A 16,614-nucleotide genomic window follows, 5' to 3' on the forward strand; every position below is an offset into this window, starting at 1 on the left:
GAGGACACATGATATCCCTAAAATAACATGCTTGTTCTACTGATGAAGGAACGGAAGATTGTATCAATTCCGGACCTTTCCACTAGTCGCCACTCTATTCCAATTTGAAGATAGTGATGTCATAGTCTTAATCATCATCATCATCATTGGTTTATTAGCAATTTTATCAATTCAATACACCACAAAAATGCGATACAATGAAAAGAAAGGAAGATGTCGAAGCGACTAGAAGTTGTCTATGGAATCGGACACCCACCTTGGCCTAGGCGATGTAAAGAGGAGGCATGCACACTGAATGAAAGTAAAGAAGATAGTATATAGAAAAAGGAAGCGACAAGAAATAGGGCGTCATGTCATGGGAAGCGAGATCGATAGGTCAGTCGTGGTCTGGTAATCTTCAGTCGTGGTCCGGTAATCTAATGGGATTCCTCGTGGAAGTTAATTGTCGCCGAACAGTGAGGTTGCAATTGTTTCGAATACTCATAATCAGAGGCTGCCTTATTTTCATCGGCTCAAAACACACGAGACATAATTCGACGTATGAACAGCAGACATGGGGTAATCGTGATTGGTAATCGTAATCGATTACGACGATTACAGCATTTTCAAGTAATAGTAATCGAAATCGATTACATTCGAAAAATATCCGAAGTAATCGTAATCGATTACATTCGAAAAAAATCCGAAGTAATCGTAATCGTAATCGACTATTTCGCAAATCTAATCGATTTCTTCGAGAAATAAAGATTACTTTTTATTTGTATACTTTGTCATATAAACTGAACGGTGAACATTCTTGAACAATTAAGAGTGCGATATTAAACCACACTATGTTGATGACTGAAACGTCAGATTTTCAAATGTCACTTTCATTATTACGTCACAAGTATTACCTTTGCTATTCATTGCACTCAATTGTACGTATATATAGTGGTGTGATTGTAACAAGTAACACTCGCCATGCCTATGTCAGGTTGCCAATACACTTAGACGCCACTAGTTCGCAGCAGGATAATAATCACAATTCTAAATAGTTTCAAATATTAACGTATGTGTTCATGTTTGGTTGGTTATGCTTATATGTACGCAGTTTGACCGTTGCTGCTTAACGAGCTGTAGGCCTATCAAATATATTTGAAATTGTGTACTCTTTATGACGATTTCCACATGGAATCATTTAAAATCACCGGCTGTTAATATAGATCATAACCGACTCGTTATGTGCCGTTACTGGTAAAGTCAGGTCCAAATATTTGTATTGTTGACAGAATTTTCTGTTCACCTTATCTTTTTCTCATATGGCCCTACTTTAAACGGGCACCAAACATTATTTCTCAATTCCTTACTCAACATTTGGATCTGCCACCATAGCCATCCACTTGTACACCATGCTAACGTGGGTTGCAGCTAGAATCACAACCGAAACAGCACTTCGTATACCCGAAACGTTGGTCTGGGCCCCCTCAGGGTGATAAATCAAACTTCTGACTCGCGTTGTCCCGTAGATCACCATTTTACGACCGGATTTTCGCAACAACTGGATGACATGCTTGGTGCGACGAGATTGCGCTGAGTATTCGCTTTAAAGTCGCGCCGAGCGCGAAATTTTTTTCAAGTCCATGACTAAATTGGGAATTGCATATATTTATTATTCATTTTCTTTATCCTCATTCAGCCCGCTTGGTAAGATTTACCGGTAGAGCTGGGGGAGCACGTATCTATCATTGTATGTTGTTAATTCTTCACCTACCGTCTGCTATAGTCGAAAGATATTGGACTCACCCAAACGTAGCAGACTATAAGGAAACTAAAAGATAAACTTTCGTGATACATACACAGAAATTGTCTTTTATTCACGGGGCGCATCATTCACCTCTGTGGGTGCCCCCGGTGGCCTTTGTATTGTCCGGCTCTCAGATTGGGACGACATGGTTATTCGGCACGCCCATTCGGCACGCCCATTCAGCGCGATTATGGACAATGCAAACATCCACATGGTATCGGGCACGGTCTTCCTTTGATAGCACATTTCGTGGAGTCGTATATTGGTCTTGATGTGTCGTAACGCGGTAATGGACGGCACCGAAATGCCTATTTCTACACATCATCCGTATATTTTTTCTTAATGATAGAGGCATGCATTTCAAAATCAAGATATTTAGCGACATTAAATCACGAAGCGTGAACAAAATTTCAGATTGAATAAGTGTCTCGAAAATATAAATTATGTTGATTTACGGAATAAAGCTGTGTCCCTTTTGAGCTCGCTCCCCATCCAATTGGGAGGTTTGATTACGGTTCTGGCTAGAATGCAAATCGTTGGGCGCGAGAAATCGTCAGCTACAAAGTTGACCAATGGGTTTATTATGACATAAACAGACAATGACATTATGACGTCTCACTTGAAAAGACAGTTGTCCTCTCATGAGGCCTTTTCATCGCAATCGTTATATTGCCTTACAACATGTCTTCAAAGATAAGTTCTAAGACGCAAAATAAATGTAATCGTGAGTAATCGTGATTACTTTTCCAATGTAATTGTAATCGTAATCGTAATCGAATACTTCTTGATTTTGCTGTAATCGAAATCGTAATCGCGAGATTCAGAAGTAATCGTAATCGAAATCGATTACATTCATGAAGTAATCACCCCATGTCTGATGAACAGATAGTCTTATGTCATTCAATGTAACATCTACCTCGGCCTACTATGACATACTATAGTATTAATGCCCGTTTTTATCCTCTCCAGCGTTATGTCCTAGTAAGCTAGTGTGCTCATGATTTCTCGAAATTCCACTCTCAAATCCCATAATAGTAAATTCATACGCATACGCAATGCATATTCCAATCCACATGCATGGTTCAAACCTAATGCATGTTCTCCGTTTCGTATCTGTTTATCGACAAATCAGAAAACAGGCTTATCGCTTAAACTTTCTACTTTTTTTAAACTGTACCATCTTTTTTCGTACAGGGCGTACTTTTTTATTGGCTTTGTCCTGGTGGGAGTCGGTGCTACCCCGTTATATACCCTTGCGATATCATATTTGGACGAAAACGTTGAAAAATCTCAATCTGCGATTTACAGCGGTTGGTTCACAAAACTTATACGTATCGAACCGAATCACTTTCGACACTCATGCGCTATTTACGTTGCAGGAGTTTATTTCGCGTGCGCCCTTCTCGGTCCAGGCATCGGTTTTATCTTTGGGGGAGCCATGCTGCAAATCTTCACCACAGCGGACGTGCCGCCGTAAGCGTTTCCTCCAAATAATGTTACATACTATTTGTGTTGATGTTTATGTTGTTTTAACATCAATGGTTATTTTACACCGGTCCGATAATATAATCTTCCAGATGAGGTCGAGTAATAACCGTTGCTGTTTAATCAGAAGTAGCGACGTAAATTTTCACTCAAGAGAAGAACTAGCAATTTCAAAAACATTACAAAACTACTTTCAGCATAGAAGTAGACAATGACGTTAGGAAAGTGCTCGGGTATGTAGTTTCAAAACGTGGATGCGTATACTTTTATCAGTATATTTTCTTCTGATATTCACGGTGTTTGTCGACTGCTATGGTCATTGGTCAATGGTCATACACCAGGCAATCGTCAGTTTCATTCCGTAGCCGCTGACTTGTAGCACGGCGCACTTCTAAGCTTTTATAAGACACCGCTTACACGAATGATATGGCGATGACGAACCTAGATAAACCTCGAACACTTTGGTAGGAATTCTGGAGATGACCTCGGCCGGACTCGAACCCGCAACCGATTGGTGTTGCAGCTGTGGATTATACCACTAGGTCCACTATACGCCATCTCGCCAGTATCAGTTTAACGTAGGTATGGTCACTTTCGAGATTTCAGGGTGAATGTTCGCGAATAACGCAAAATGACCTAATACATTGGACAATGGACTGGACATCTAGGTCCAAAGTCCAGAAATAGATCTAGTTACCGTGATAAAGGAGCTATATCAAGTATATTCGTGTTGACAATTTCACGCATAAACGTGATGGACATATCTCAAAACTACTGAATCTACAACTAAATCCAAAGTCTAAGTTTATGTAAATCGTTTTGCCTAAACAACTGTTAAGTAGAAGTGAAAGTAGTCAAAAATTATATCTACTTGAGTAGGTCTGAGTAGTACACTTCTATCTACTTCGTTATACGCCCAACCCTGCTTATGTAATTCGATGTGCATTTTATATACCCACTGCTCACTCATAACTACTGCGATCGAATATATCAATTGCATGCCGTATTTTTTCTATATTACTATATTTAGATGATACTTTTGTAATATTCAGGAATGAGTTAGAATGTGATCAATTTCTCGTTCGCTTAAACGCGCTTCGCACCCGGCCCTGCGATTCGCAATTGAAAAAGAACGCGATAACTCTCTGTCATTTTTGGACGGTCTTGTCGAAAAGAATGATTCCAATAAATTTGAAACATTTATCTTCAGGAAACCGACATTCACAGGCCAATACCTTCGTTGGAATTCATTTAGTCCTAGACGCAGAATATTCAACCTCACAGGCACCCTCGTGCATACTGCGTTGATGATATGTTCGGGTAACAAACTGACTTCAGAACTTGACAACATCCGCAAATCATGTACTTGATAACGGTTACCCTGAACACGTCATCAATCACGGCACAGAGAGGAAATTAACGCATTTCAAGGCGGTAAAGACAACAACAAAGCCTACCGAACGAACAACCAAAGATGTTTATATCCAATTATCCATCTACCTTGGATTGGTCCTATTTCCACCCACTTTGAAAAGCAATTGATTTCTGCGGTCAGTAAATGTTACGACACAGTGAAGACCAGGGCCGGCCAACCCGTGGCCCGCGAGAAGGTTTTGAGTGGCCCGCGAGGTAATTTCCGAAATTGATATTATTATCAAAAATGGATTGCACAGATTGTGAACTTGCAAGGCCAACCAAAAATTTGATTAGTCTGGTCGCAACACTTGAGATGTGATGACTAAAATATCAGTTACGACGCATTGGCATTTCCATGAGCCAGTCACACTTTGGTAGATCTTCGTACACTACAATAAAGCAGAATAATTTGCGAAAGATTTATCAAAAGTAAATTTTTTACACGCTTCGCGCAACATGTTGTCACTCGTTTTCTTGCTTTTATTAAATATTGTTACCCCTTTGTGAAAATGAAAGAACGCCTAATGTATCAGATTGAGTCTAACTATATACTCGCGATTACGAGACAAAGTGTCGTTAAACATATGCGTTTGCGCTCGCAGAAATACCGTCGACTATGAACCTAGGCATGTTGGACGTTGGTCGAAGCTTTCGAAATTGATATGTCCAGGCTCCGAATAGTCCAGTCCTTGCAAACTGAGCCCAGCGATATACAGCAGGCCCGCAATATAGTCAATTGACAGTATTATTGCGCTATGAACTTCGAAAAATTTTCGCGCTTCGCGCGGCTAGTGACCCGCGCAATATTTCGTCAATCGAATGTGGCCCTTTGGCTGAAAAGGTTGGCCACCCCTGGTGAAGACCAACGTGATATTTACGGCTACGCAACTTCTCCCTGCAACACGTAAAGACGTGCTTCCTGCACTTCAACAAAGTAATGTCGTGTACGAATATAAGTGCCACTGTGTTCGTGGCTACGTGGGAAGAACGTCAAAGCGTGTTTTGGAACGCATAAATCAGCACGCCCCTAGATTTTTTTAAAACGCGCATCGCGCTCGGTGAAGAGCTCACCCTTGACTCACCCCCTCAAGGCTGATGCGTTGCAATCAAAAACCATAAATTCTGTCATTGGCAAGCATTTGTCGGATAATCGCGTTTGTGCGAAAAATTATCGAGACGACAGATTCCGCGTCGTCGGGAGAGGCCGTTCACACTTTCATTTCTGTGCCTTGCAGTCGACTTAAATTAAAATACACCAGCCAAGGCTGTGTCAACAAAAGGAGTTCGTGTACCATCTTAAAATAGTACATTGAAGGCTCTCTTATTCGATATTTCATACTTATGGCGTTATATTTTGTGATACGATTGCTGATAAACAATGTTCTTTCCAATTCTCTACTACTTGCGGACGATTACCCCTGACGAGTGTGAGCCGAAATTATCCGGGTTTATTTCAATATGAATATACTATTCAATTGTCTATACTAAATAAATTATATGTGTCATATACTATATCAGGGTCAACAGGGTGGTCCGAATCCTGGCGCAGCCTGATGAAGTTTGGTCAGAAATTCATTTCTTCATCAATAACAGATATCTTCTCGCACTTGGCGATTCAAATGACCAGAGATCATCATAAGTATACGCGGGGCCTGCGATAGTAGTATCGTGGGCTCCGGTATGCGTATAATGCGCGACGGAATACTGAAATGTAGATTATAGTAGCGAATTGACTATATTATGTTGGAGTTTTCCCTTTGCGCCCATTGATACTCCATATCCCCTATCAGATATTGTGGCCCGCTATGCCAGCATTCTTCCCTTCCTCTACTGATACATGTATTCGACTGTACAGTAGGGCTCTTCAAAAATGACTTTTTTTCTCAAATCGTACTGGCTACTTGATAAAATTGTTAGGTTACCTAATTTAGGCCTACACACAAAATTTGGTTCAATTCAAGCCAGTAACCGCTTTGCTACAGAAGAAGAAAGTTTCTATCTATTATATAAAAATAAAGAATAAAAATTTGAAAATTTTCTGTTCACCCCATGAGAGTGTTAGGCTGTCTATAGAAACGATGCTTACCAAATTTGGTTCAATTCCAACCAGTGGAAGCGGAGTTATTGCCGTCGAAAAATTTGGATTTGAATAAAATAGTATTTACGGTGCTAACTATAATAAATAAACAAAGAATCGGTCACCGCAAATACTATTTTATTCAAATCCAAATTTTTCGACGGCAATAACTCCGCTTCCACTGGTTAAAATTGAACCAAATTTGGTAAGCATCGTTTCTATAGACGACCTAACACTCTCATGGGGTGAACAGAAAATTTTCAAATTTTTTATCATTTATTTTTGTATAATAAATAGAAACTTTCTTCTCATGTAGCAAAGCGGTAACTGGCTGGAATTGAACCAAATTTTGTGTGTAGGCTTAAATTAGGTAACCTAACAATTTTATCAAGTAGCCAGTACGATTTGAGAAAAAAAGTCCTTTTTGAAGAGCCCTACTGTACAGTGTAGTGTACATCCCGTGTAATTGCAGAAGATGTCGGTGATAGCAACAAGGTTGGTTGCTGGTTGATCACGACATAATAAATGCGTAGTTTTGATGGGACGTATCCTGTCATTATTTTCTCAAATGCTTGGCTCGCTTCCGCTGACCCTAGCCATATGTTGGTTTTACTTCCGCGCAGAATCGGTATCACGGAAGGAAGCACGGCTTGGATCGGCAACTGGTGGCTGAGCTTCGTGCTGGTCGGATTTATGTTTATTATCCTCTCCATTCCGATATTCTTCTATCCGCGCCGAATCCCAGGGACGGAACAGCACCGCGTCGACAGAGAGGATGAAGTTCAACACACGGCCGAAACGAGAGAGATGCAAGACACTGAAAATTTCGGATTGAGGTGATGCGTGCTGCCCTTGTTGTCTAGAGTCGCAAAAGTCGCACTGAGAACTCGCGATCGTTCGAAATGCCATGTCTGGATCCGACTGCAATCTTCCTATATAGTCCAAATTTTTCAATTCAAAATCCATGCCCATCTCTGCCCTGTTGGCCAAGCGGTGTTCTCGCGCGGTGTCGAAAAATACTTAAAATTATTACATAGATCTCCTATGATTAGCGGATCTACAAAATAGAGAAAGGTTTAGTTAGTCCTCGCGAAACAGGTGTCAACGTTGAATATGTTACGTATATATTGCTTGTGACATTGCGTCATTCCCAGAGTTCCATACATCTAAAATCGATGCCGGATCATCGGCCAGCTATTTTGCGTCTCACCACAGAACAACCGTCTTCATCTATACGTTCCTGGGTGTTATCATGCAAAACAGCAGCGGATTAATACGTATTTATCGAAACAATCCAGAATCAAGGACGCTCCGAAATCGGCTTGGATATTAATGAAAAACCCGACGGTCATGTTGATATCCTTCGCTACTGCAGTGGACAGCGGCCTGCTTATTGGTTTGGCAACGTTCGGGCCGAAATATATCGAGTCGCTCTACGGACTTTCAGCTGCGGATGCCGGATTTTATTTTGGTATGAGATATACTTACGGGTTGAATATTCAAATTATGAACTCTGCAATTAAATATGAGTGTTACCGACATCGTATATATATACTCTATAGATCGTATAGTGAGACTGACCCTGTACTATTACAAACAATTGAAACTGATTCTTATACTGGACGTTTTAGTGCAGTGCAGGGGTGGCTAACCTTTTCGGACAAACGGCCACATGAGATTTACGAACCATTGCGGGGGCTATTTCAATGTGGGTGACATTTTATTCATCCGATAGGAGCGAACCGGGTTATGTAACGGTGAAACAAGACTTATCTTAGTACGATGATAATCGATAACAATTATGTCATGAAAACTCAGTGTGCACTCATGTCCCATAGCCTCGCCAGACGCGAAGAAATTTCAAAGTAAATAAATGAATTAGGTATATAAAATATTTTCACTTGCATATATTGTGGGTCGCCTCTGTATATCTCGGGGATCATTTGGCACGTATAGGATTATTCGGCGCCTGGACATATCGATATCGTAGATTTCGGCGAACATGCGTCAAAAGTTTCGTCGCCGACAATCTTTCTGCGAGTGCAAACGCGAAGTTGCATGCTGGACGACACGTTCTCTCGTAATGGCGAATATAGCTAAACTCAATTCTGTCAATTGGGCGTATTCGAATTTTCAGGAGAGGGTACCAATACTAAAAGCAAGAAATCAAGTACAATAAATCGGGCGAAGTGCTAAGAAAGATTTCAAGTCAAATAAATCTGCCTCGAAATATTACACTTTATGGTCATATACGAAAATTTACGAAAAATGGGGGTCGTCCCTGGCTACGCTAATGCGACGGAACATATATTTTCATCATCAATATTCTAAATTTCCCGGTCAGGGTCAGGATAATCAAAATTTTGGTTGGCCTTGCAAGCTCACAATAAATTATCTGAGTAATTTATTTTCGGATTATAACTAATTTCGAAAATTACCTCGCGGGCCACTCAAAACCTTCTGGCGGGCCACGGGTTGGCTCCCCTGTTTTGGTGGTTTACATTTCACTGTTCATATCATAGCGTAATCGCGTCTCAATGCCGACAGGCGAAATCCCTGGAAGGCCAGGCCACTGGAGCGTAATTTCTCTCTCAATATCTTAACCAGTGAAGTTCAATTAAAAGATTTATGTTGGATATTGAGGTATAGACATAGAGCGAAGGAAGTATAGGATAAGAAGTAAGGCGGTTAAGAAGTAAGGATCCTCTTTCAATAAATATACGAATAGCAACATGATGCAATGGTAGGGTCAACATAAAGTGTAACCGGAAGGTGGACTTGAATCCTTCGTAAAAATTGATTTAGCTTTTATCCTCTCTCGCGTCCTCACATTTTGAATTATGATGTCATCGCGTCTGTGATGTCACACCGGTAATGCGATCTTTAGTTTCGTAGTAAAAGACCAGGTTTACCTTCTTTCTTCCGCTTTCCTGATTATGCCGGAAGAATGTGCACCATCATAATAACATGAATCACAATTAAAGCAGAAATGCGGGAACCTAAATTGCCAAGAAGCATAGTAACAATTGAACTCTGTAACTGACGATATCAGTGTCACTCCAACGCAAGCGTCAATCAACACACATTGTGCACTAATTGTTTTGTTTTAGTATTCACTGTGTTTCAACATCAGCTGCCGATCCAGAGCACGGCCCACTTTTTGGCACTAGCTCTATGTGTGTAGGCCTACTATCTCGTGTGTTTTAGAATTGATGAAAGAGGTGCGGCTGCCCTCACCTCTGCTGCGTAAAATGGCGACAAACCAATTTATCGCACTAATGCCTAATAGGTCACGAATTCTTCGCGTCACAATAAAAGTGTGACGTCACAATATTCAGAAAAATATTCCGTCACGATGCAGTCTCATATCTCAATTGATATATTGTCTTTAAATACGTGCTCAAAGAAGCAAAATATACGTAATCGCGAATAATCGTGACTATTTTTCCATTCAATCTTTATCGACTTCTTCGGGATTTTACTGTAATCGTCGTCGCGCGTTCAGAAGTAATCATAATTGCAAACTATTACATTGATGCGGTAATCGCCTCATGTCTGTTATACGCACGCTTTTTCTGAATATTTTTTTTTATAATGTCAGCCGTTCAACAATGACGAAGCAAGCAAACACTTTTTGTTGTTGTTACAACACACGTTACCGTCATATGGTAAACATATATATAGCACTATGCAGTGGCTACAATATAATGGGTGTCGCCAGCTTTGGGAGACGCACGAATTCTAGAAAGCGAATCCTTGCATCGATGCAACAAATTTCGCTTGTTGTTGTTGGATCGCAATTGCGCTTATATATCGATCATTCTGCAACAAATACGTATTGGATTTCCGTTACGGAAATTATCGATGATTTATTTTCCTAATGCCTGATTCAACTAATTCACTTTATGCTTATTTTCGACTAGACAATCGAGAGAGGAAGTGACCAGGCTTAGGAGGCCATCTTGGTGAAATGACCTCATTGCATTAAGGCAGGGGCGGGCAACTTCTACATCCGGTGGGCCGAATGGGGGAATATGGACCTTCGGCGGGCCGGAATTGCGCCACAGATCCGCCCATCCCACCCTGCACTACCCTTTGTACATACAATTCAGAGACGCACATATTCCTGCAGTTGGGCGACCGATTCACGGGCGATCCCAAATCGGTGATATGAATGTGATTAAAAAGCAGAGTATATTTGGCAGATAGACGCGCGAAGCGCGAAAATTTTTTGCATAAATGAATGAATTTGATCAATTATATTGGTGAGTGTATGAACAAGTGGTTTCTTCTAAACTGTACAGAACGTATAATTATAATTTTGAACATGGATCATGGCATATAAGAATATACATTCATGAGCTTATCGCAGATTATTCACTTCCGGTGGGTTCATTCTTATTATTTACTTTGTTGAAAACTGCTGCAACCCAACGGCCTCGTGCTATTCTAGTGTATTTATAATACTGTATTCTCATAATTAAGACACGCACATAGAGACACTAAACCGCGTGGGGCAAGCGAATTTTTTTTAGTTTGAATCCATCTGCCCGAAAATATTCCACTATTTATAAATATTACGAATATTCTCGAAAAATTTTGGAATGACATGGTCCCATTCGCCCCTGGCTACGTCAATGCAGTGAACACCAGTTGTATTGGAAGGTCGCTCTGTCGTACTGATGCTCATGCTTGAAAATGTTTGCGCCTAAATGCCTGTAGACGGCGTTTCGGGCCTCATCATCACGTAAGACCGAAAACTGTCGGCGGGCCGCACAAAATCCCGTCGCGGGCCGGATCCGGCCCGCGGGCCGTATGTTGCCCGCCCCTGCATTAAGGGGATAGTTTGAGGCCTGAAGATTCGATATGGACGGGAGTTCTACTGTCGAAATTAGACCTATAGACTACTATTGTATTTCTTTCGATTGATTCTATTGACAGATTCATAAATTTCAGGTGCCTTGGCAATCGTATGCGCAAGTTCCGGTCACATAATCAGCGGCGCCATCATATCCAAATGTAAACTCTCCGTACCGCAGATGCTAAAGTTGTGCATCGTGACCTCCGTCGTATCAGTCGGGTGCTATTTCATCATGGCATTAACTTGCGACAATCCGAGTGAGTGTTGTGCGATCAGTACATGGGGCTTGGCTTATTGGCCTTCTTGAGGAGAGCGTGGAGTCTGACAATGTCGATATCTATGACTTCAATTATTAGCCGCCAGCATAGCGTCATAGATTCACTAAACATACGGGTATATCCTGCTTGTGTTCTCTGTCATTATTCAATAATCTCACAACTATGTGGTAGTTACACGCGGCTGAGGATTTGACCAAACTAGCTAATAGCCTGCTTCAAAATAATATGTCATCAGATAGCTACGCTTATAGCAGCAACGTGTCGCAATCTAATAAGGGGGGAGTCCCCTGGAGACAACCCCATTCGACGAATTCATTTAGCTTTAAGTCTTCGAACTTGAAATAATTGCTCCGTGGAATCTCAAGAGAAATTGGGTGTTATATAGCCTAGACTCTATGGTACATGTTTTTTGAGATAACTTCAGCCTTGAAAATGAAATTTCTGTCGTATCTTCTTTTCAAATGGGTAACTGGCAGGGTCTTCGTGAACAACGAATCAGAGCTATATAGTATAGGTTACCGTATTTTGAAGATACGGAAAAGAGGACGCTATTTACAAATCACAAAACTTGTAATATCTGACGAGAAAACGGACAAACTGATTTTTTTTGCGGAAAATACACTGTTGTGTCGAATAACAGGGAGCGTAATATGAAGATAGCGTATTGGTGGCGATAAGTCCCTACTAATCGGGCGGCTGCGATTCGATTCCAGTCGGAGGTTTATCTGGACTGATCTTCCCCCGCCGTCGCCGTTTTTCTGGCGACAAAAAGCCCAGAGAAAGACCCGACGAAAGAAGGCAAGGAATAGAAACAACTAGAAAGAGTCGCGGCTTAAAAAGATCAACATCGAAAAGAACCGTGACGCCAGGCACTCTAGGCCGAGGTGGATGTCAATCTGAAGGACCCCGACTGCGCGTTGTTCGGCATCGTCCTAACTGTTCAATGTTCATACATCGCATTGTGCCTTATCGCGTTGTATGTGTGTCTTTGTTCAGATGAAAATATAACTCAACGATTATTGATTTATTGATAACAAAAATGTAAGAACAGCTAGCATCAGCTCTAACTCCTCTAATTTCACAGGCTACACTGTTCGGAATAGTTTAGTGACTATATTTCTATAGAAACGCTGCCGATGAGAGCTTACGAAAACGAAAGTTGCAATACAAATTAAAACAAAATTCCCGGAAATAACAGTGCTTATATCGATTGCATTCCTAGAAATTGTGGGGGCCTTCGTTCCGCATGCCGGTGAAAACACGACATGCTCGGTGTCGTCCTGCGGATGCAGCACTGCGTATTACAATCCCGTTTGCGTTGCGGACAATTTAACGTATCTCTCACAGTGCGATGCGGGTTGCTCGGAATCTGTTGGAAACGTATACGATTTCAATTACCCGCCTAAGTGATGCGCAAATATATCACTAGAATTTTGCTCATCTTTAGACGCACTCGAATTGTACCAAAACCGGAGAGACGATCAACGGCACCGCGCCGTCTGCTGAGACCGGAAGATGTCTCAGCGATTACGTCTCGTGTCCTAATATGGGATTGTATCTATTCACCCTTGGCTTAGCGGTATTTCTAACATTTTTCAACGCCCAGCCGGCTCTTCAGGTCAGTAAAATTGTTTAGTTCTCGGACAAAAATGAAGGACATACAACCGTACGTGATGTTATTATCTCGACACACGCGGTCATTAATTCCTCCTCGATTTTCTACAAAAGGAATTCGAAAACTTCCGAATGCTACAATTGCTATTTGTTCCCTCGGCTCTTGACTAACAAATTCAATTTGTTAATTGCTATTTGCTAAGCGGTAGAGTTTGGGATCATTTTCTGTAATTTCGTAACCCTAATAATAGGCTTACCATACGTCCTCTTTTAAGAGGATTTGTCCTCTTTTTTGACTTTTTTGAAAGTGTCCTCGGAGGACGCCCTTTTGTCCTCTTTTTTGAGATTTTGTCCTCTTTTTTAGGATTTATAGCAGATTTAGAGCAAATTGCGAGTGATATGCCATATAGTAGCACAGACGTGAAGCTCCGACGGGTGAAAAACGGTGAATTCAGCTCTGAGCGAAAAGATGACCTTTTTTTTTTTTTTTTTAGTCATCCATCTGGCGATGTGGAGAGTAAAAAACGTTATTTTGAAATATGAGCGGAAAAGATGACCTTTTTTTTTTTTTTTTTTTTCTTTATTTTAGTCATCCACCTAGCAATGCGGGGAGAAAAACGGTATTTTGAGTTCTGAGCGGAAGAGATGACCTTTTTTTTTTTTTTTTTTTTTTTTTAGTTAACCAGTCACAAAGTGGGAAAAATTAGCCGGTTTTTGAGAATTCTACTCCGGTTTTGAAAGTTGGAACTTTATGAAAAAGTGTCCTGTTTTTAGATTTCCAAAATATGGTAAGCCTACCTAATAATAATATTTTCGACGTCAATTTATACAATGGATAGGAAGGTGTCGAAACGACTTGAAGTGGTCTTTGAGATCAGACACCAACCTTGGCCTAGGCGAAGTAGAGAAGAGGCACGCCCACTGAATGAAAAGTAAAGCAATGTAATGACGTGATAACAGCAGTGTTGGGATGACTCGAGTCATGACTTGACTCGAGTCACTTTTTCGTATGACTTGACTCGAGTCACTTTGCAAAAATGACTTGACTTGACTTGACTCGGCGCTTCAAAAATGCGGATTGACTCGTGACTCGGATCAAAATTTACGAGTCAATTTCAAGTCATCAAGTAAACGGTATCAATAAAATCAGCGTATTTTGGACATATGTTCGTATTGTTCGCAATACGACTATGTGCCACTTGTGAGAGTATCCAGTCATTCACTGAATGTACGTTTGAATGATCCCCAATTATTGCATCCCAAATATATTGACCACAACGAAATGATCACAGGTTACGTCGTTGCTGTAGTTGTAGTAGTAGTAATAGGCTAGTAGTAGTAGTAGAAGAAGAAGAAGAAGAATACAATAGCAATTAACGTATCTACGTTTCTTGGACGGCTCACTGCTAACATTGCGCAGTGATCATTTTTACCAACCCTCTTGTATGATTCAAATCCATATCAATTTGTTTCAACGTCTCGAGGCTTCGTATTCGATCCTAATGGCTAACATAATAACAGACTGTAGCATAGCTATACAGTCAGGCGCGTATATTATTTGCGGTTCTACGTCTGCGTGATAGACGCCTTCTTGTATGCATATTCAACTTTATAAAGTATGTGTATGTATAGGTGTATACATTAGTTATTTGATGCAAGATAAATGGCAAATTATACTGTCTTTCACTCAGCTAGCAAAATGTAATTACTTCGAAAATTCAATTTGACTTGAATTGTGACTTGACTCGTGACTCGACTTGACTTGACTTGACTCGAGTCACATTCAAAAAACGAGTGACTTGACTTGACTCGAGTCACTTTCGAAAATCGATTGACTTGACTTGACTCGAGTCAAAATGTGCAATGACTCGAGATGACTTGTGACTCGAAGGTACTGACTTGATCCCAACACTGGATAACAGCGCCTAATGGAGTATCCACCGTGCATGTCACGAGTTCCTATTCCATATCCTCGCAATATAGTAGGCTACGCTTTCCGTAGCTTGTATGGAAGTTGTTTTAATCCGTTTTCCGAGTGGATTATCGAATAGGCTATAATAGACTGCGGGGTCGAAAACCAGTTGCATTGAGCAAACCCACATTCAGTAGGCCTATAGCGACTTCAATTTTTCAGAAGTCACTGGAAATCAAATATCCATGCTGATTGCTCGTCTGTTATCCTGAACGCAGTGCACTTGCTAATTTACACGTTTACTAATCTTATCGTGTCTCGATTTAATCCTTCAGGTATCGCTGAGAGTCGTGCTGTTCTCGCAGAGGTCGTTTTGCTTGGGATTTCAGGTATTTGCCTCCAGAGTAAATATATATATCCGAGATGCAACTGATAATTTTGTAACACATTCCAGTGGATAATCACCAGAGTACTAGGAAGTATTCCGGTTCCAATCATTTTCGGGAAAGTGTTGGATCTCTCCTGCCGCGTGTGGCGCGAGGAGTGCGACGATTGCACGTCCTGTTACGTTTACGACAACTATTCCATGTCGTACTATCTTACTTTTCTCTGCGTTTCTTTAAAAGTAAGCGGCTTGGGTTTTCGTGTATACAGGTTCACACTAGTCGTTTGTTTAGCGAGTTGATGCGAACTTGTAATGTCGCCCAGAACTCTAGATATCCTTAATAAACCGTAAAGACCCCCGTGTAACGCCCAGAGTAACATAAGCAGTTCAGACATTTTCCTGCTTCACTCAAGTTACTTTTGTACTTGCAACAGCGCTTTTCCATCGGTGTTTTTTACCGAACGACATGGGGAGTTATGTTAGGCCTACTTGTAGAGTTAGTCCTGGGCGGGGTGCTTGCACTTTTTCCGAGTAGGCCTACTCAATCAAGTATTTGTTTTAGACTGCTACTTGAAGCATCTTTCGCTTCCTTTTCACAATTTATAAAGTGGAAAGTAGTGTTTGAATAAATTTGCATTACTTTTATGAGTGAATCACACAAAAACCGGGCGGTGTAGGCCTGTATAACGGTAACGTAATTCAATTTCGAAAACTGCACAAGCGCATGTTTGGGGCACTATTAGTCAGTTTGCCATAGGGGCGAAGATGCATCTATAGCCATTTTAAAAGCTGTCATCAACGAT

The 16,614-nt window shown here is 41.0% G+C and overlaps 1 protein-coding gene across 1 annotated transcript in view; it reads left to right on the forward strand.

Moving 5' to 3' along the window:
- Positions 1–16,614, forward strand: part of LOC145458365 (solute carrier organic anion transporter family member 4A1-like) — a 28,547-nt gene that overhangs the window by 11,433 nt on the left and 500 nt on the right. Inside the window, exons 4-12 of the mRNA XM_080336723.1 lie at positions 2,978–3,093; positions 3,163–3,256; positions 7,385–7,597; positions 8,060–8,232; positions 11,718–11,879; positions 13,123–13,280; positions 13,348–13,518; positions 15,762–15,815; positions 15,881–16,051. Of these exons, the coding sequence (XP_080192849.1) occupies positions 2,978–3,093; positions 3,163–3,256; positions 7,385–7,597; positions 8,060–8,232; positions 11,718–11,879; positions 13,123–13,280; positions 13,348–13,518; positions 15,762–15,815; positions 15,881–16,051 (1,312 nt within the window). The remainder of the gene's footprint in view (positions 1–2,977; positions 3,094–3,162; positions 3,257–7,384; positions 7,598–8,059; positions 8,233–11,717; positions 11,880–13,122; positions 13,281–13,347; positions 13,519–15,761; positions 15,816–15,880; positions 16,052–16,614) is intronic.

The sequence above is a fragment of the Botryllus schlosseri genome, chromosome 16 (genome assembly GCF_051294905.1).
Source record: "Botryllus schlosseri isolate E-star chromosome 16, Bs_hap1, whole genome shotgun sequence".
Taxonomy (NCBI): Eukaryota; Metazoa; Chordata; class Ascidiacea; order Stolidobranchia; family Styelidae; genus Botryllus; species Botryllus schlosseri.